This window comes from Maylandia zebra, linkage group LG4 (genome assembly GCF_041146795.1).
Source record: "Maylandia zebra isolate NMK-2024a linkage group LG4, Mzebra_GT3a, whole genome shotgun sequence".
Classification (NCBI taxonomy): Eukaryota; Metazoa; Chordata; class Actinopteri; order Cichliformes; family Cichlidae; genus Maylandia; species Maylandia zebra.
The window spans coordinates 10,773,357-10,795,281 of NC_135170.1; the positions used below are offsets into that span (position 1 = coordinate 10,773,357).

A 21,925-nucleotide genomic window follows, 5' to 3' on the forward strand; every position below is an offset into this window, starting at 1 on the left:
ATTATTAAGTGATAAGAACAAGTAATCTGATGTCCTGTAATCATTATGATGCTATAATTTGAGATACAATAAATAAAATAAGCTTTTGTACAAAGTATCGGATCAGTATCGTCGATACCACCCTGAATATTACTTGGGATCGAAAAGGAAATCAGTGGTATCACACATCTAGCATTTAGCATCTCAACTTCAGAGGAGAATTATGGACTTTTCTTATGAATAAAACTCTTCTACTCTTTGAAGGATGTTTAATGTTTACCACACATGCTGATAATCTATGCACACTATGTGTCACCATTATCCTCACAGTCATCAGAATCACATTTGCGGGGTGGATAAATGCCCTTTCAGAAACATTTTCTCACTCATGAAAAGTGTTTAATCAACTGCCCTTTTTGTTCCAATGCAAACACTTTAGCAAAAGTGCTTTAATCAGTTAAGCAAGCACAAAAATAACATTCACCTCCAGTGACCTACAAATATAACTAAAATTTCCATCACCATCATTCATGGATCTTGAGTAACAGGCAGCGTGACCCTGCAATTTCAAGCAGTTTTCTGAATCCTTCTGATTCCAGCTCGTTTGTTCGATTCATGAGATGACGCCGTGCTTCCTGCCAGTCTGGATGAAAGCGTCAACACAGTGGTCGATGTCTTCGTCCGTGTGTGCTGCCGAAATCTGAACACGGATTCTGGCTTTTCCCTTTGGTACGACTGGGTAGGAGAATCCAATCACATACACTCCTGTGGAGGGAAGACACTACTGTGACACTGTATAAACACAGTGGCAGATTCACATACTCTCTGCTAAGTGAGTCAGTTTCATCTACATTAAAGAAAAAAATAAAGTTAACGTGGAAGTGCCAAAAAAACTGCAGTTCCTTGAGCGGCCACTTGAGGCTTTCTCCAAAAGTGAGTCAATCCTCAGACTCCCAGAAATGAACATGTTTTTTAGCTTGGTACAAAAAACTACTTTTGGTCTCTAGTTGTAGTTTCCCCCTTCACAACAACAGTGCAGGTGGTGAATTATTTTATTACTCACAATTTTAAACTGTAATAAGGTAAATTTAAGCTTGTGGCCACCTTGACTTACTGATAAATGGCTGTACGGGAAACAGGATGTTCTAGCTTGTCCAGCAAGTCAGTGTGGTCAGTTGATGAGTGTAAAAGCAGTATTTAATTTCTTTCTTACTTAGCACTAATTAGCTTGTGTAGCCATAGCACTTACTCAGGTTAGAGCTTGCTAACCAGCCTTGCTAGCATAATAAACCAATAACTTAGCAGTTGTCATTCATCAAAACATGGTCATGTCTGACTTAAAGAAAAAAACAAAAAAAACAACAACATGGCAGAGGCCAGAATTTGAACATTAATTCTTTGAAAATGAATGGCTAACATTCCATCTATTATATACAGTCTATGGTCTCACCAAATTTTAGCATATCGTCAGCCATTAAAGAGGCCAAACGTGCATCGCCAAGCATCACAGGGCAGATGGGGTGAGCTGAGCCTGCAATGGTGAAGCCGGCTTGCGTCATCTTGTTCCTGAACCTGATTTGACAGCAAAGAGAAAACTATTATACTCACAAATTGGTAAAACCAGTTGTAAGCAGTATAAACCTTATCACTAAGTGCAGGACATCCTATATATGATATTAGTATTGCTACAGATAAATCGATTGGCGTTTATGATGTACACAACACTAAAAACATAGAAGACTTCCACTGTTTGTAAGAACAAAACATACCGCATCGTTTTGGCCGTCATGCTTTGGGCAATCTCGTTGGAGGCAAGCAGCAGTTCCACAGCCCGTGTGGCACTGCCCACCACAGGAGGGGGGAGCGCGTTGGAGAATAGGTAGGGCCGTGAGCGCTGCCTGAGTAGGTCAATGAGAGGCTTTGGGCCGACTGTGTAACCACCTGAGAGAAAACAAGACAACTACATCACACCTTGGATAAGTCTGTTAGTACCTGCTCGGATCACTTGGAACCTCGGTTAGAAGGAGTTTCAAAAACAGTACCTGGGTAACAGGTATTATTAGCTAATGGAAAACCCTGAAAATCGAGTAGGTACTAATGGAAAAGGGACTTTACACTCGCATTTATTACAGGAAAAACTTTGAGTAAATATCAAAAGTGGAATTGTCAGGTGGGCCGATGCACTACACTAAACAAATGCTTCTTTTCTATGTCTGTGTTAAATGTACAATGTTTTACTAATTTATACTTAATAAAAAGATGTTATGAGAGCCTTCATGTTAGAATGGAGTCATACCTGCTGCTCCTCCCAGCGCTTTGCCAAGAGTGGAGTTAATAATATGAACTCTATCCATCACTCCAAGGAGTTCATCAGTTCCTCTGCAAATCAGAGGGAAGTGGTAACATTAGTTCGTCACCTCTTGATAATAGAGATAGCTAAACTTTATCAAGAGCCCAGTCTCACGGTAGTTACTGTAAGACGGGGCTTTGGCGACACCTAGTGGTCATATTGAAAAAGACACTGAATAAAAAAAAAAAACTGCCCTAAAAGGCTGTTCATAACAATCCACTCTTCTCTTAGAAATTAAAAATGATATTTGGGCACTACACTTTTATGATTAGGGGTCTTTTGTATTTTATTTTGCAAAATAACCGATTTATGATTTTTCAGTTGAAGTCTTTTCTTACCCACCTTCCCCGAGGCCCTAGGAAACCTGTGGCGTGACATTCGTCTATAAACACCATGGCTCCGTACTGCTCAGCCAGGTCACAAATCCCTCGCAAGGGAGCCACATCTCCATCCATAGAGAAGACCCCATCTGTCACTACCAGACGCATACGAGACGACTGAGGACAACAGAGAGCGCAGGTGATTGGTGTGTGACCTCCTCTGAGTAAGCTGTCATTTTTCACTCTCTTCTAACACACTGCAAGGAGAGTTGGATCAAGAAGGAATGTTTTACTCCACGCACCTGAGCTTCTTTGAGTTTGGTTTCCAGGTCACCGAGGTCCATGTGTTTGTACCGCAGCCTCTTTGCTCGACACAGGCGAATGCCATCGATGATTGAGGCGTGGTTTAGCTCGTCAGAGAGCACTGCGTCATCTGGGCCCAGCAGCACCTGTTGTGAGAATAATTCAGAGTTATACTGATCGTAACGGGGGAAGTCCTTAGCTTCAAATCCATTTGGACCTACCTCAAAAAGTCCCGCATTGGCATCGAAACAGCTGGCGTAGAGGATGCAGTCCTCTCTCTCGTGGAACTCAGCGAGCTTCTGCTCTAGCTTTTTGTGGAGATCCTGTAAATCACGCATTACGCAAAATTAACCTCATGAATTAGACAGCTTTGGGGTGATATGCGTGATCTTTAAGCACCAGACCTGCGTCCCACAGATGAACCTGACAGAGCTCAGTCCAGCACCGTGTGTCTTCAGAGCATCGATTCCTGCCTGGACCACTTCTGGATGACTGGACAGCCCGAGGTAGTTGTTGGCGCAGAAGTTCAGTATACCTGAGAGAATTTTGGATGCACAAAAGGAAAATTAAGGTTAAAAAAGAGAGAGTCACTGTCCCATAATAACCTCTTTGAGCATGTCAAAGCTGGGAGTAGAAGTTCTGCTTGTAGTTTTAGGCTACAGACGAGACAAGAGAGAGAAGACAAAGAGTGACAGAGAAAACAATGCATGGGACTGTGGCACTGTTGGGCACATGAAATGAACGGGGTTGTTTTGGTGCACGAGGGGTCACGACCTAAAGTCTGTGGCCCATTCATAAATCAGCAGAGTCAATCTCTGGCAAGGGTTCATGCTGAAATATAAACAGTGATCGGCTGCTTTGCTGGAACAATAGCAAATAAAGCAGAGATTAACTGGTGCAGTGCAGTTAAATGCTAGAGCCTTCACAAGTCAAACAATGAACTTTGCATTGTACAAAGCACAAAACAGCTTTCTGTTGATGATATAAAGACCACTTTACAAATTATTTTGAATTATTTAAAGCTTGAATCTCATACTTTTGCTGTTACGAGTTCTTGGTTAATGTTTTTCCAAAGGCTGCGCCGAGAATAGCTTCAGAAGTGCAAAACAAGGGAGTAGCAGGGATTACTTCAAGTTCACCGCTGAGATAAGAACGTGGCAGAACTGAAACCTTACCTGGGACGGTGCGTTTAAGGACCATCACCGAGGAGGGTGCTACTGCTCACTTATAAAACTGCTGTAACTGGAAACTCCTAGTACTCACTGCCACGACTGCCGTCCACGCTGATCTCAGGACCCTGCTTGGAGGTGATGATCCTCTCCGATTTCCACGTCCCCGCGGCTCGGATCGTCTCCAGCTCGTGTTCCAGCACCGCCCGGGCTTCAGCGGCAGCGGTGTAGCTGCGGCTCAGGCCCGAACACCGCAGAGCCCCCCGGAGCGGGCTCACCAAACTGCGGGCAGCTTTTCCGAGAGACATAGCGGTGAACTCGTTATGCTGTTAAAGATATACGAACCGTGGCACAGAAAGGCTCAATGTAAAGAGCAAGCGTGGTTGCGTCACGTAATAGGGGTAGGCGTCTGTCTGGAAGACCAATCAGAGCGCAGGGCCGCTGGCAGGTGGCTTGTTTGGGCCAATCGCATTGCAGACAGTTTTTTTTTAACTGGCTGATATCCACTTTGGTAGTTCACAGTCTGATGCCTAATATAAACTATAACAACATTTTACTCCTTTTAGTCACGTTTCGTACGTTCCAAATACTTTGTACATCACAGGAAGTACTTTGCGTTTTAAATATAGTACATTTATAGCAAAAAAATGTGACAATACAGTATGTTACAACTAGAAAAAAAAACATTGCTTGTTTTTGAGTGTCGGCACCGAGATCGAGATCCCCCCCCCCCACACACACACACACATTTATTTCAGTGTGTTGAAAGTGCCTTCAGTATCCAGACTGAATACACATCACGCTAAAACACAAACAATAAATGAACCATGCATGTGTTTTTTAAATAAAAATGTACTATTCCTTTGCCACCATTAAGTATTTTTTTATAATCTGTGATAGTACTATATGGGTACCCAGCTGTCACCAGCCTCACATCCAGCCCAGGTGGACACTGAAGTAGAGCGGCTTCTCTGGCAATCGATGGGTTGCTTCTTGGCTCCTGCAGTCTGGATGTCAAAGTATCCTTGTGCAAGATTTCAAGACCTGAGTTGATGCGTCCATCGGAGTTTGAACATGTGTATGAATGAATGTATGTGCGAGATGCTTTGAGTACTTGGGTAGAGCAGACCAGTCCATTTACCATTTACTATCAAAATTAGAAGAGACAGCCTGTGGCAATATAGAAGGACAGGACCAGTCTTTGCAAATTTGTAAATAATGTGTTCTTATGCCTCCATTTTTTTTTTTTTTTTTTTTTGGTAATGGCAAGAAAAAGTCTATAAACATATTTAAAAAAAGACAGACTGCAAACACACAAATCTCCAGTTAATACTTTTAGTTTAATATGACAGCAGTGTGTCATCACTTGTTGTTAAACTTCAAGTAAAACATCTTCATAGGGACAAGCTGAATGTGAAAAAAACTCATAAATTTTCTTCAGCATCCGACATCAACAACGACATAAAGCCTCAAACTATTACCACAAGTTATGGCTGAGCTTCTCTTACAAGTGTTTGCTACTTTGACAGGGGCATTTCTGTACCTCATCATCATCTTTAACAATATATATATATATGTATAGATAACAGCAATATAGTACATCATCTATGTTGCAAAATTTGTAACAATATTCTCATTTAACAGCAGGAATGTAACCATAAAAAATGTGCAAATGTTTGCTTGTGGATCAACCCTCGTAACAACGTCAAGTAAAAACTTCGGTCTTTCCGCAGACATTAGTTTTAAGTTAAAAAACACATTTGCTCCCCCCAGCAAAAGAGCAGGGTACACATATACAATGTCATTTGCCATTCAACTGTTCATTAATAAGAAATCTCCATTATCCAGCAGGTGGCGCCGGAGCTTCATGAGTAATGTTAGTTTTGGCAGGTTTAGGTGAGACTTTAAGACTCTGAGTTGTCTTGCGAGGAAGCTCTCAGGGACGGCAGACGCTCGGCCGCTTTCGCTCTCTCTGCCAGAAACCTGTCGAACTCTGGGGAGGCAAGCAGGAGTCACTTTAACAGACATCTATAGGAAAGTTCCTGCACTGAGTAAACAAAGCCACAACTTTGGAGTTAAAGTGAGCTGTGACCAGACATGTGAGTGCTTTATGTTTCATTTTTAGTCCTTGAAGTAGTAAACATTTGGGGGTAAAAACAAAAGTCCTTCTAACCTCCTTGGTTACCTTGGTAGAGGTAACACGGGGAGCTATTTACCAAGCATTAAAGAAGCTCACTGCAGTTCACCAGTGGCTCAAATATTTTAGCAGCAATCTGAATGGACAATAGGTTTTGTCTATAGCTTCAGCACAGACTGCATATAAAAGATGGATAAAGCTACCAAAAAAAGAAAACAAAAAACAATCCCATTTTCATGCCTTAACCTGAGAATTTTAGCTGTCGCAATGAGTGTAGAGTGGATTTGACTGAAAAAACAAGGATATATTGATAGTAGTGAGCTGTCAGTCAAAGCCAGCCATGATCAAATGCCGTGTTCCAGATACACTGGAATATCTAGGCATGTGTTGGAACTCACGAGCGATGTCAATCCCGAGTTAGCACATTCCAGAAAGAGCAATGAAAGAGAATATTGGTTCCTAGCAAGGTAGAGACCTTCAGGTATCACTAGCTATAAAGCCTTTCAGAAAACACATTCAGTGATGCAACCTGATCAGCGCTCTGCTATGGCTCATTTAATGAGTAACAAGTACACAACATTTGCAGTACAGATCAAATATTTAGAGTTTTACTACTGTTTAAATTCAGCGCTGCTATCTTGGATTTCTAACTATGGGTATGTTGGTCCACTCTGACTTGAGGGAGTGTTCCACTAAAAATTCATAATTTCCAACTTATTCAGGAACGCAGTCTGAAGCATACATACCATGCCATGTTGAAACTGAATTTAAAGGAGTGACCAAGATCATAGGTTCAGACTTCTGTTTGAAAGCAGACACTGCCACCTGCTGGCCATTTGACAAAGGCAACGCTTCCATATAGACTATCTCCATTGTTTTATATACAGTCTATCAGCTCTAAAAGAGGGTGTGTATTTCACTGCAAATATTCCATTTAATATAACCAAAGAAAGTTTTCTGTTTAAGAGTGTGTGCCCCATGTATTAACTTGGTTATAAAATCTGCTCCTTTGGAACAGGACATATGGGTAAGGATCCTCACCTTCACTGGTCACACCATCGGAGTCCTCAAAGTCATCATACTGTGTCATAAACACAAAATAAGTATATTTGATTATCCTTTAAGATAACTGTGTACCAAATTTCAAATTAAACCCACCCGCTTAGTCCTTTCTTTTTATAGTCAGTCACCTTTATGTAGATATATCTAAACATTTCTAATACCTTGGATTGGTATCTGCAAAGTCCACCAACATCTTTTCTTTTTTAAACTTTTAAATACGGCAAAGTAGATTCGATGAATGAATATCATTCCCAGTTCAGACTTACCTCATCATCCAAAGCAAGCCATTTCTCAATATCATCCATTACACTGGACTGGGTGATAGGAATCTAAGAAAGAAAGAAGAGACACAGATTGGCTACATGGATAAAACTTCATCAAGGTTGACAAAGCTACGAAGCCATGAAAACAAAAACGAAAGTCAACCGCAAAAGCAACAACAAAGAAAAATCACATGTGGCTAAACATAGCATTCAGTGAGGAAGACTTCGGGTGTGACAACAATGCAGCATATCAAAAGTGCAAACCGAACAGTGTCATGCTCTTACGACGCCACAACTGGTCATGCAAACCTTTGTGCTCTATTTCAGTAACTGAACCACCAAAGCCAAAAAGTGACCCAACCCAGACCACAGCAAAGTAAATCAAAACTGTATGAAAAGAACCAAAAGACAGAGGGTATGAAAAGGCGAAACCAACGTAAAGCCAGGGCACGTTTTAAAATTCACACCCACCATTCCCCTTTTAATCATCCAATCTAACTTTGGTGAAGAGCTGCGAGTGGAAGCTGGACTGCCATCCTTCACGTACAGACAGATTTCATTCAGGAGGAAAACAGTTACTCAAACAAAGTAACGCATACTCAGGCCTGTAGCTCAGATATTATGTACAGCACTTGGTGCTCTGTCATATACAAAAAAACCCAGGATTTCACGTATGCTTGCTGTTTAAAATAAATGTAACAATATCATAACTGAATTTACTTTTGGTCCTAAAGGTCATGTCACAGCTAAGTAAAAGAAAAAATCAGTTATAGTAGCCGATAAATCGAAACCTTGCAAGCAGTATAGACATCTTTGCTTACAGGTTCAGTGTTTTGTAGTTTGCTGTCCCGAGCTTGAGCAAGACCGTCCACCACAACTCCGCTCCCGTCTCTGAAAGGCAAAAATTACTAATAGGTTAACTGCAACGTAATCTAGTAACCGATATTACTTTTAACAAAGTTAAATGTTGGCTCATGTGTTCAGGAACAAATGAAAAGAAAGACTGGGAACTGTCACCACAAAACAATTCTATTAAATCACCGTAATTTACTTGAATAGTCACAAAAAATTAATTTTAAAACCTATTTTCACATTTATTTGTTCATATAAGGGCAAGGGTGGTTACTTCAAGTTGTAAAAAGCCAAATTGTTCAACCACCTTTAGCTAGCTATTTTAATGTTTATAACTTTTTGTCACAGTTCTGGATCATTTTGAGTTGCTTGTGTTTTGGTATTATTCTGTATTATGGTTTATGTTCTGATTCACTTGTTGTGCTGTTTTGATTATTATTATTATCCCATGTTTTGGTTTAATTCTTGTTAAGAGTTTAGTTCTTAGGTTTAGATTGGGTGCTCCCTCTGTTCGGTGTCTAGTCTGTGTCTCTGTGCCTGTTGTGTGCTTTGTGTTTTATTTTGACAGTCTCTGTTCTGTGTTCAGTCTCCGTCCCCATGTTTTCTCTTTCCCTGTACTGGTCCCACATCTCCTGTCTAGTAATCCTTGCCTCTGTTACCATGTCAGTTATGTTGTAGTGTTAAGCTCATGTCTTTGACTCCGTGTCGTATTCCTGTTTTACTTTGATAGTCTCGTGTGCTTGGTCAGTGTATCTAGTTTTGCCTTCCCTTCTCTCATGTCTGATTTGTCCCAGCTGTGTTTCCTGCTGTTCCCCATCCTCCCGTGATCCTACCTGTGTATCTTACTCCTCAGTTTCCCCCTGCTTGTTGTCGTTAACCTTCATACACCCTCTCTGTGCTGTGTTTCTCCCTTCGTGTTCCCATAAATATTCTACTTTTCAGTCTGGTTTGTTTTTCTCGCATGTGTTTCCTAGTTTCTAGTTTCCACTGTACGGTTTAGTTCTAGTTTTCATGTTTGAGATTTTGGTTTACTTTTGTGAAGTGTATTTCTTATGTGCAGTTTTTCCCAGGAATAAAGCTGCGCCTTAAGTTTAACTTTCAGTTTCTGAGTCCTGCGTTTGGGTCCTTCATCCCGCCTGCCACACAGCACTTGCCGTGACACTTTTAGTGATTTATTTAAACCTTTTGTTGATAGCTAACTATCTGAAATTGTTAACAGATTATGCATTCTTTTAAGCCAAAGGTTTGCTTTTTAGCTAATTATTGCAACCATTTATATAAATTCTTATTTAACTATTTAGGCCAGACTGCGATTTCAGTGAATTATTAGTTAACTGAAATCTGTTTATTTTGAGTTAATTATCAATTTTCAGCTATTTCAGTTGTGTATTTATCAGTTAAGAGAGTTACTTTAAAGTTTAATAAGTGCTTAATAAATAATCTATATTCCTTTAAGATTCCTTTAGACTAATGACTTAATTTTGCCTTAAACAAGACATTTTTGTGAGTGGTGCAGCTCTACAATTTAAAACATCACCCTGCTGTGCAAACATCTGTTTATGTCATAAAGGTTGCACATTTATGATGCAGGTTTTTTCTGTACCTTGGTCTTTGTTGAGTTGACACATTTATTTTCTGTGATAAAGTGTCATCTGATTCACTTGTACCTGGAAGAAGAAACGCAAAAGGAACAAATAAAGAGCAGAATAAGTCTCCACGTTCTGCATGAAATTAGGGATCGCTGCATAATTCCTTTCCCTATGCTTGCCATGATAAAATATATCTAAGTACAGTACTTACTAAGTTTTGCCATCTGACTGGACAAACTGTCAGATTTTGGAAAACTCATTGAGCTGTCATTGGTAACTGAAGCAGCCTCTGATTGGCTGTCAGTCTTCAAGTCTAGCTCTGTTAAGTTGACATAGGTGTGGCCCTGAAAGACACAGAGGGAAACAGCACAATTTAACCAGTTCACGCCGTTATGACTACTGTGTGGAAAGACTCCAAAAATGGCCGCCACGTTCTTTACCTTCTGCTCTGCGTTCTGACCGTTTGTTATTCGTCGTTCAAACCTGCCGACGACAGAATGAAATCATCGTGTGCAGAGAAACTCCATGCTGAAATATTGCCTTTCTCTTTATTTTGCCAATAAACACGATGACGCGATGGAGAGAATGGAGCAGGTACCTGTGGTAGCGATTGAAGGCGGTGTTCATTTCATCGTTAGTTGCTAATAACTCTTCGATCAGCTTCTCCTCGCTGAGTCTGGGGACTATCTTCACTATCCTGTCTTGCATTTCTTTACATACTGTGTATAACTGCTAATGACACAATCAGACAAAGAATGCGTGGGTGGGGTGGGGGGGGCGTTGAAGGGCCAGATGCAACACAGAACGTATAAAGTAGGAGATCAGTTAAGGGTAAGGCACTGTTACTCAGCATTAATGGAAAGGATCACACTCACAGAGAATATTACACATTCATGCAGTAAAACACACGCAGCTTGTTTTTAAATGTGACTTCATTTGTGTGTGTGCGCTTGTGTGTGTGCGTGTTTACCTCCAGCAGCTCCATGTCTGCTTGTTTTACCGTAACTGGATCTAGTTGACTCATCAAATCTGACATCATAGTCAGGTTGCTGCGCACCACTCCTAGCTCTGCCTTTAGCTTCTTCACCTGGAATATCAACAGCACTTACTGAATAAACACAGGTACGGTGACTCGATGAAAAGAAGAAGAAGGCAAATATTGATTTTATAAGGGTTGGAAGCGAAAAAGAATTAAGAAGCACAGCTACAAAAAGGAGTTCTGTGACTCTATTGTAACCAACATAGAAAAGCCAGTTAGCGAGAAGCACAGTGCAATTATAATAAGAGTAAGTCCTTTTCCAGTCCCATCACCTGGCTGTGAGTCAAGGCATTGTTTCCCTCAAGGGCCAGTTTTAGATCAGAGGTCTGAGGTGGGATGAGCGGTTTGGAAGACAGGAGTACAGCAGGCAGAGTAGTAACAGCAGGCCCATTGCCAGGCAAAGTCTGATAAGCAAAGGCGGAGAAATGACCAGACAGGAAAAAAGACCAAAGATGATGATAGGATGATAGGCAACACCCAACTGTTAGCAATAAAACAAAGGTCACCCAGCCCTGTATCCACCTTTTTCGGGGCTTCGGGTGGTGTGTAACCTTCCAGCTGATTGGCGGGGAACTCGAGTCCTTTCCTTCGCAGGTCTTCGTAGACCGATACTACACCCGTCAGGTCGGGTGAGCTGCGGAATGCATCGGCCCACGCCTTGACAAGAGAAAACCACAAATTAGGACTAGACAGTAAACCAATGTGACACTAAAGAATGACAACAACTTTATTCTTTTATTCCCTTGAGCCACACCTCACCTGTATGATGCCAAGCACTCTGTCATGTAGGATTTGTGGAGGGTTGTTCCTCGGGATAATCGACCGCACCAGAAACCCTTCTATGAAATCGCGCGTTGTAACCAGGATGTGAAATCTGTAGCCGCAGTTCTTCATGCAGGTCTCGAGGACCTGAAATCACAGAGTTTCAGAGAAATGCCTTACCAATTACAAACTACACACATCTGATGAGAACATAAAGAGTCAACACTCACAGTCAGCGTTAGCATAACCTCCTTGAAGTTCTTATTCCCCACAATCCTTTTTTTAATGGCTCTGAGTGCATCTTTGGGCCTGTAATTACAACATTTTCAATAGTCAGCCGCATGCAACCTCAAGAGGACAAGCTTGTTCCTGATGCTAACAGATAACGAATGTGCACACACCCTTCCTCTGAGCTGTTGATTATGTCACAGATTTCCATGTTGAGTTCCCAGTCTTCAGATGGCAGGCTGGAGCTGGTCGCACGCTCTGTGCAAAGTAGGTGAAAACATGAAACATGTCTCATTGTTACATTATAATTAGTAGAAATACATGAATTTGTTATTCCTTTATGAGTAATACATGGTAACAACGTAGAGACAAATTCGCCTTTAGTAAACATTATTTTCATTTCCTATGTCAAGGTTGTGATTGTGTGGCGTTCCACAGGGACTGACCTTAGGACTCCCATATTTTTAATAGGAATATAAATAGGTGCCTTTTAATACATAGGGAGCAGACATTATAGACAGTGTTGGGAAGGTTACTTTTAAAATGTATTCCACGACAGATTACAGAATACATGCCCCAAAATGTATTTTGTAACGTATTCCGTTACGTTACTCAATGACAGTAACGTATTCTGAATACTTTGGATTACCTATTACATTATCATGCTTTTTTACAACTACATGAATGTGTGATTTATTACAATTGCTGAAGGCTACTCGCCATACCAACTAGATGTTTAAATCTTAATATAAAATGAGTAACAGTTGGGTGGACATTAGGTAAGGCTGCACTTTTTGCAGCGATCTCGTATAGAAAACTATTCCACGCGTATATAAAACAGGGACCTCTGGCTAATACGTCGGGTTCATGTCGGGCTCGTAGCCGAAAAATAGCTTTACTTTGTTGTCTGGGTCAACTTTGCTAGTGAGAGACAGAGAGAGGTGTTGAAAGGCTGCTCCAATGGAACTTATTGTTTCGGAGAAAAACACGAACAAAGTGTACAGTCGAGTCTTAATAGCTTACTTACAACTGGGCTCATCAGGCACTCTTTTTGGCTGCAGTGGTTATTATTATATTTACATGCTTCCAGCTCCCGTTTCTGCTCGGTGACAGCTCATTTTTCCACTCTCCTTTTTCTCCCTCCCTCGCTCACAGACACATAACGGGTATTGCGGTCCTTTCTCCCTGAAGCACGGACTACACTGCCCATGAGGCTACATTCTTTAGGCCTATGCCTGTAACACTCTGCCTATTGCCTTCATATTAAATCATTTTTGTGAATAATTTTTAAAAATATTTCTTCACGTCATTATGCAAGTAGGGGTGACATGGGCCGCGACATTGAGACACAGGCTTTAGAGCCTCTTAATGCGTGTTTTGTTTGGAGCGTGGAAACCAAAAATAGAGAGGGCATAGCCGAACATATGGAAAGTAAAATACCACCGTGTAATCCCTTTATTTCAGCAAAGTAACTGTATTCTGAATACAAACTTTTTAAACAGTAACTGTAACGGAATACAGTTACTCATATTTTGTATTTTAAATACGTAACGGCGGTACATGTATTCCATTACTCCCCAACACTGATTATAGAGCCACAGTCAAACTGTAAATTCTGAAATTTATACCGAAATTGTAAAACCTCCTTTAAAAGTGACAAGACTTAAAAGGATGCCAATAATGGTAAATGTCCTGCATTTGTATAGCGCTTTACTAGTCCCTAAGGACCCCATAGCGCTTTACACTACATTCAGTCATTCACCCATTCACACACTGGTGATGGCAAGCTACATTGTAGCCACAGCCACCCTGGGGCGCACTGACAGAGGCGAGGCTGCCGGACACTGGTGCCACCGGGCCCTCTGACCACCACAAGTAGGCAAAAATGGGGTTAGTATCTTGCCCAAGGATATTTGGCATGTAGCCATGGGATCGAACTACCGACCTTCTGATTAGTGGCTGACCTGCTCTGCCACCCTGAGCTACAGCCACCCTATAATCAAACATACAGACTTGGAATATTTTAAACAGTATACCACGGGGCTGACCTCAGTCTCTGAAAACATTAAGCTGCTTTTTGTTTGTTTTTTGTCTGCTTGAAGTTGTAGTAATTCCAGGACTGTATTAATTGTCTTTTATTAATGTTTTTATGTGTTTTTTCATATTATGCAAACCCAGTTTTGGAAATATTGGGTTTTACATTTTACTATCTTATGAAAAATTACAGTACATTTTAAATTTGATGACAGAAAAAAGAAAAGAAAACAAAGAATCATCATCAATGACTTTTTTTTGTCACTGTCCCAACATTAACCAATTTCATAACCTCCAACAACGACTTGCAAACAGTCAGGCAACATGCCATTTCTCCATGTTTGCCAGAATGTCACTGACTAGCCTATATGCCTTAGTGACCGAGGTGTCTAATGTCTAATTCACCCTATTTAAAATTTTTGTGTGGAAAAAAAAGATTTCATGTTAGAAACATTAAAATTACATGAAAATCATTAATTTGCTGGCACTTTTAATTGGCAAAAGATAAAAAAGTGGGCACTTTTAATAAGGTTTGTCAGGAGTTACATTTAAACTATATCAAAATGTGCCATGAGAACACGGCACATTTTCCTCACTCATCAAAGTGAGGAAAAGGAAGAAGAAAAAAAGAGGAAGAGGAGAAAATGATCATAATTAAACATAATGCTGAATAACTAATTGTTGCTACTCTAGCCTTAACTGTGGGGGACAGACACTTCCACTATCATCACGTTAGTTCTTTTGTTTGCTTTGCCCTTTAACATAAGTGAACCTAGCCTAGCAGAACAGCCAAGTTAGCACAGCCAGTCAGTGATGGGACACTGGTAAATGACTTGTTAGCATAGCTAGCTGGCTGATATAATGTAGCAGATAGTAATTACAGTAATATTACACTTCGTAACCGGTCAACCTAGTGTTGGACACTGTTGCTAAAATGAACACGCTGCCGTTTGTTGATCAGTGTTTTACCTGTAACTTTAGAGGATCGTTGGTGGTGGTGGCGTTGGATTATTTATAGAATAATGGTGATGAACTGGTTGAAGGGGCCCCTTTGAGAATTTTTGCCCTGGGCCCCCATAGACTCTAGAACAGCATGTGGCTTGTTTGGATTTTTGATCAGTTTACTGTGTGGAGGTTAAACTTTAGACCAGCTTATCAGATGACTGAATTAACTTGACCAAAAAACTGATGGAAATATTAAATTCACTATATTCAAGACTAGGCTATATTTAAGTTTTCTTTAGATTATAATATTATTTAGATTACAAATCGTGTAAAGACTTTTACTGCAGCTTCAACTAAGATCTCCTCATCTACATATCTTAATGAGCATCTCTGGATCTCCACCATTATCACTGACTACAGCCAAACGATCGTCAGATTTGGGTCAGGGGGATGTCGGCCACTCTTTGCGGCCCGCCCAGCTATTTGCAGGTTAAGGCAGAGCCGGGGACAACCAATCAACTGAAGCACCTCAGCGTCTTCCTCCCGCCTCTGCCAAGTCATTGTCTCACAGGGGCGTCAATCAAACCATAAGCCGTTGTTCTTCTGTCAGTCCTAATGAATTTAACTTGATTTCTATTTCTCTAACATAATCGCATTATAACGCATCACCCCGACAAAAGCCTCGACAATAAGAGTCCACAGAGCAGCTCTGCAGGGACGTGACTGCGGGAGATGTAAGGTGTCGGTATAAGACGCCCGAGCCTGACTGGAGAATTTTCTTTTTATGCAGTGTAAAGACTCATAAAGGCGCTCACCGATGCGCTGTCCCACGGGCGTGCTGAACGGATTCCCCATTAAAAACTCCATGATGAGCGCGGTGAGGGGCCCAGCGAAGCACCGACGTCTCCGGGCCGAGCCGTATGCGACAGCAAGCGGCCCCGCTGTCTCTCTCTCTCTCTCTCTCTCTCTCTCTCCTGCAGACTGCTGCGGCTTCACACAACAAAGTGGGGCACCAGTTGAACTGCGTCATGCGTTTTAAAGGGAAAGCAGCCCGCAGTTATCAGATGGTCAGCGTACCAGTGTTAGTACAGCGTAACTGCGCCACACACAGGCATTATTCTTTGCTGCATGCACTGCTGCCACTCTATTAGCAATACTTACCTGCGTGTAAGAAGCACAGTTTTGTCTGAGCACTGAGTAAGGGTCCTCTATTAGAGTCAGATTTCAGCCATAAGCAGCAGGGCACCCCGAGATCACTTGAAATGTCACCTAAGAAAGGTCGATAAATGTTTGTTTTTGTGTGTCATATATCAATAGTTATCATTTAAAAATGAAATATTTTGATAAATAAGTTAACAGAGAGACAATTAACCATTTTCAATGTAAGAGCTGTGGTGACGTTCATGCTGATGTAATTCTGTCCGTTTTTATATTTGCATTTTACACTAGTAAGCCATGAAAATGCAGGTGTTGGATGTATAATGCACAAATGATCAAGCATTGACAATACAGAGCAAATGTCAGCCTTGCTGAGGTGGGCTGTTGGTGATGGGTTTAGTAGCGAGCTCAAATCAAATCATGGTATAGTTATAGTTTCATGCGACTTTAATATCTCAGCTGACCAATTTAATGCTTCACATTCAAATATGTCACATGTGCTGTATATGTAGTTTTGCTGCGCTGGGTTTTAGGAATCATCTCAGCTATGGAGGCTGACTGAAAAACAGCAGAGAACAAAACTATTCTAATATCCTCCTCATTTTACCTCTGGGTCCTACGTGGTTATCAACCTGCTCACTGCATCAGAGGAGAAGGGGACAGGATTTGCAGCTTGTGACTGAGACACAACATTGTGTGTGTTTATGAGTGAGATAATTACATTTCAAGCAATAAGATTTTCTGGTTCTGTGAATGCATAATTGTTATTTTGGAACTTAAACACATTTACCCCAATAATCCCTCTTGTTGATCTACACTTATGGATGGCTCTTAAAAAAGAGAGACTGACAATGCTACAAAGCAGCCAGATAACAAAATGTAACTGAGCACCACTGCTGTATGTTTACAAGTAAATGCGATAACTGAAGTATCTGCTTTGTTATTGTTGTTGTTGTTTTTGTGAGGAGCCATTTCTGTGGCCTGAATATTGGACTGCTAGCTGTTGGAATGAGGGAGTTCATCATTGCTGCTGCTATTTGAATGCAGTTTGAATTAAAACACAGGTTGATTCCTCCATCAGCTGATGCAGAGACCATCCAAATAACTGTAGCTGGGATAACGGTTGTGAATAATTAATGGAGAATCTCCCGAACCACTCACATGCAGCTGAATATCTCTGCTATATCTCTCTATCTATCTATGATAGATAGAGAGATATAGCCTAACCTTTTTACATAAAATGAAATACAATGCACACCATCTCTAACTGTAAAAAGAGTTAATTCTCAGTGCAGACAGTTTTGTATGTAAACATCAATCATGTGCTTCTCTGACACCAAAAGGTATATGGTGAATGCAACTAAAATGCAAACAACTTGGTTGTTCTGGAGCTCTCAACTGAACGTGGTCTTCATCAGGTATTACATACCATAGCTGGAGAAAAAAACACTCATCTTAACCGATCGCACCACAGTATCAGTTCCTTGGGTCCTAAAAGCTGAACAGAAAAGTGCATTTATAAGAGTTTGGATAGCTAAGATACAACAGACCTGGACAGGAGAGGCTCTTCATACTTGTGTAGCTCTCTGCCACACGGGTGTGCTGTTAGACTTTAACTCAAAGTTTGATCCAGTGCATGATCAGCAAACATCACAAGAGCCTGGTTTTAATTTACACCCTGATCCTTCCTGTCCTTCCCTGAAACTGTTTTTTAAATATTTAACGCCACAGTATCATACTTATATTCACATTTTGCATTTTACTCAATTGCTTGGTAAATCACATCCCTAAGAAAACTTTGGGTCAGGTGATATTCTTGACAGAAAAAACTGGAAAAATGACAAACTACACAACTAGTGGGAATACCAAGAGCTTAACAGGAACCCCAAGCAGGTTTTTCCACCTTTGCTTACGGTAAACAAAAACCCCTGAACACATAATAATTTTTTAATATATAACCAACACAACAGAACTTTGCAAACAGAAGGATTGTAAAACAGCAATTCAATATAAGTGACATCTGAAAACAAGTCTGTTCCACGTTTTTAGTTTCACTATGGACGTAAACACAGTATAGTTCAAAGATGACTCAGCTAGTCAGTATAATGAGTTTCAGCATATTATATACTAGGTATTTTGATATACATTCACCAGTCACTTTATTGGGTACATATGTTCAGCTGCTTGATTAATGCAAGTATCTCGTCAGCCAATCACATGGCAGCAACTCAATACATTTAGGTTTGTAGACGTGATCGAGATGACCTGCTGAAGTCCAAACTGAGCACAGAATGTGTGAGAAAGGAGATTTAAGTGACTTTAAACGTGACATGGTTGTTGGTAACAGACGTGTTGGTCTGAGTATTTCAGAAACTGTCAATCTGCTGGGATTTTCCCCACACAAACATTACTAAGGTTTACAGAGAATGGTCTGAAAAAGAGAAAATATCCAGTGAGTGACAGCACTAATGCCCTGTTGATGCCAGAAGTCAGAGGACAATGGTCAGGCTGCTTTGAGTTGATAGGAAGGCAACAATAACTCAAATAACCGCTTGTTACAACCAAGTAATGAGTGGTGCAGAGATGCAGACAAAGTGAGTCTACATTTCACACAGGCTCACTTAAACTAGGAAATGTTGCCTGGTTTGATGAGGCTCTTTCTGCCACAACATTCAGATGGTAGGGTTAGAATCTGGCCCAAACAATGTAAAAGCAAAGATCCACTCTACCTTGTGTCAACAGCCACAGAACAAACCTGGAGTCAGTTAATATTCCCGCATGCAAAACTGGAAAAACTACAAACTGCACAACTTGTGGGAATACCAAGAGTGTAGCAAGCAGGTTTTTCCTGCTTTGCAAACAGTGGACAAAAACCCCAGAACACACAATGTCACACACAAGATCACAGGAACAGAAGGCAGATCAGCTTGCAGTTTTCCAAGAAATAAATGACCGTTTCCACTGAGAAATGTCCCTCAGAGTGACAGCAGGGTAATACATTTGTTATGTTTGACCGTGACCGTGGTGCATGACTCAGACTCGGTGACTCACAGCCTGGCAGAGGTTATAGTTTTACTCTCTTACACCCGCAGATGCCCATTAAAACAAACCACAGACACTATCCGTAATTATTAACATGCTGCATTTTGATCTGTTCTGTGATCACCCACATACTGCTCTTCAAGGCATGTGTGATCATCGCTGTCTAACAAGACAGACGCTTTTTTTTGGTCCTCTGTCAAACAGGGTGAGCCTGTGATTATTGCACTGCAGTTAAACCCATGTCTTTTAAGCACGAGTCTCACAGAGTGAGCGTATCTGTCTGTGCAGTAATGCTGCAATGTAGTAAGCCACTGTTGCTATGCTACCACTGAAGTATGGAGACAAATGCATGTAATTACTAAATACAGTAACATATAACACTGTAGCTACATAAACAATGTAGATATTTGCATTAATAGCAGTTAAAATGATGTGTTGGCACCAAAGCAAGTGGTGTAGATAGTTCTAGGAGTATTATAATCGGGACCATTTCTTTGTGTGTCCTGATACATCAACAGCAGCTAATGCTTTTCTTGAAATGTATTTTAGATATCAGCACTTAGAAAATGTTCCAGAGATCATGTCAGTCAAAACTGAGATTTTAGTAAAAGGTTCAGAGTGTAAGAAGAAAACGCCCACTCCATTAATCTGAATTCTCCAAGTGACATGATCCTTGCTTTTAAATCAGAACTATACTATAAGGGTTTTCTCAAAATATTTGAGAAAGCATGGTGACACGGTGGTTAGCACTGTTGCCGCACAGCAAGAAGGTCCTGAGTTCAATTCCACCATCAGGCCGGGGTCTTTCTGTGTGGAGTTTGCATTTTCTCCCCGTGTTTGCGTGGGTTCCCTCCGGGTACTCCGGCTTCCTCCCACCATCCAAAGACATGCAGCTTGTGGGGATAGGTTAATTGGATAATCCAAATTGCCACTAGGTGTGAATGTGCGAGTGAATGTGAGTGTGAATGGTTGTCTGTCCTTGTGTGTTGGCCCTGCGACAGACTGGCGACCTGTCCAGGGTGTACCCCGCCTTTCGCCCTATGACAGCTGGGATAGGCTCCAGCGCCCCCCGCGACCCTGAAAAGGATAAGCGGAAGCGAATGGATGGATGGATGGTTTTTAAAAGACTGAATAATAATCATATCTTTTCTTATTAAGTAGATCTTCAGTAATGTGCAATCATGTGCGAACTATCTTAGTCAAGCTCTTTAAGCAGTCTTAAGGAATACTCCAAGTGCTTTCATGGACTTTCCTGTAATGTTTGTCCACGTAACCTGCTGAATATGTACGGAGCTCTGTCATCCCACAAATATTAATGAGAACCTATTACTCAAATTCTCACCAAAACACTCTTATTCTATGATTTGTAAAGTGTGTTAGCTTGATTCAGAGTTCAAAGTAATCCTTAGTTATGTTATGCTAGGCCCTGATGTGGCCTATCAGTTCATTCACTGTGTAAAATGTGCTGTTATAGCTGTTTTTTCCTTTAAGGACCTGACTTTAAACTCATTTTCCTTTGACTGTCTTTCCCCTGAAAACAGAGAGTTAGAGCGACAGATACATGGGGCTTTGGTGCCTACAGCTGAAGCTATTTTATTTAATTCAATTTAGTTTGATTTAGCTCCAAATTACAACAACAGTCCTGTCAGGGCACTTTATATTATAAACAATAATAATAATGGATTGGATTTATATAGCGCTTTTCAAGGCACCCAAAGCGCTTTACAATGCCACTATTCATTCACTCTCACATTCACACACTGGTGGAGGCAGCTACAGTTGTAGCCACAGCTGCCCTGGGGCAGACTGACAGAGGCAACTGATATCGCGCCATCGGCCCGTCTGGCCAACACCAGTAGGCGGTAGGGTAAAGTGTCTTGCCCAAGGACACAACGACCAGGACAGAGAGCCCGGGGATCGAACCGGCAACCTTCTGGTTACAGATGCGCTTCCCAACCCCCAGCACCAAGCCAGCACTTGGCCATGGTGGGAAGGATAAACTCCCTTTTGACAAGACTAAACCTCAGAGAGAACCAGGCTCAGGGAGGGGCAGCCCTCTGCTGTGATTGGTTGGGGGTGAGGGGGGGGGGAGACATGATTGAGCTAGAGATTAACAATAACTAATGATTAAATGCAGAGTAGTGTGGTGGTGTTTCATCATCAAAGTCAATCAAAGAATCAGCTGAGAACATAAAAAGATTTTAAAAAGTGATCACAGACAATTATATTTCTTCTCCTGTAGAGATCAGGACAGTCCTGCTACGAGACAGAAACAGTGATGGCAGTCACCAGCCCTCAGAGTCACTGTGTGACTGTTTCACCCAAGAAAATTTTTATTTCTTAGAGCTAATTTGGTTCCAAATGTTATATAAAAGTGCCTTTTCCCCTCTGTGTAATCACAGATACGACACAAGGAGCAATTAAAACTCCTTGTTGTAAAAAGTGTGTCTGTGACCAATGTTTTTATAACTTTTCTCTGTTTTCCCTCCCACCACCATCTCCTTCTCTTGCAGCCAACAGTGTCTGCATCCCACTATAACGCTCTGTTTGGTTCCCTCTCCCAGCGCCTGACATGCCGGCACATAAAGATCTTTCATTTACTTTCCCTGGAGTAAATGTCAGAGATGATTTCCAGAGGGAAAGAATATAAACTGCCTCAGAGCGATGCAGGCCTCTCCAAACGCGTGGGCAGC

General features: G+C 41.2%; 2 protein-coding genes across 5 annotated transcripts; both read right to left on the reverse strand.

Moving 5' to 3' along the window:
• Positions 1-234: 234 nt before the first annotated feature.
• Positions 235-4,517, reverse strand: gcat (glycine C-acetyltransferase). The gene is made up of 9 exons (XM_004562981.5): positions 4,216-4,517; positions 3,357-3,487; positions 3,174-3,275; positions 2,952-3,098; positions 2,672-2,826; positions 2,276-2,358; positions 1,749-1,920; positions 1,430-1,551; positions 235-744 (listed from the first exon to the last, which is right to left on the reverse strand). Exons 1-9 carry the CDS (start codon positions 4,427-4,429, stop codon positions 593-595), a joined length of 1,278 nt encoding a protein of 425 aa, XP_004563038.1. The 5' UTR covers positions 4,430-4,517; the 3' UTR covers positions 235-592.
• Positions 4,518-5,442: 925 nt separating this feature from the next.
• On the reverse strand, positions 5,443-16,039 carry tom1 (target of myb1 membrane trafficking protein). 4 transcript variants are annotated; one of them, XM_004562983.3, is made up of 16 exons: positions 15,848-16,039; positions 12,227-12,311; positions 12,056-12,134; positions 11,823-11,972; positions 11,586-11,720; positions 11,336-11,467; positions 10,995-11,111; positions 10,623-10,756; positions 10,465-10,507; positions 10,236-10,368; positions 10,039-10,102; positions 8,405-8,474; positions 8,055-8,120; positions 7,587-7,649; positions 7,300-7,339; positions 5,443-6,114 (listed from the first exon to the last, which is right to left on the reverse strand). In XM_004562983.3, the coding sequence occupies exons 1-16, from the start codon at positions 15,897-15,899 to the stop codon at positions 6,026-6,028; spliced, it is 1,452 nt and encodes a 483-aa protein (XP_004563040.2). In that variant the 5' UTR covers positions 15,900-16,039; the 3' UTR covers positions 5,443-6,025. The 4 variants fall into 4 exon arrangements, with proteins under 4 accessions (XP_004563040.2, XP_012777780.2, XP_012777782.2 ...); XM_012922326.3 differs by having other exon boundaries at positions 10,623-10,753; positions 15,848-16,031; XM_012922328.3 differs by lacking the exon at positions 11,336-11,467 and having other exon boundaries at positions 15,848-16,029.
• Between the last annotated feature and the right edge of the window lie 5,886 nt (positions 16,040-21,925).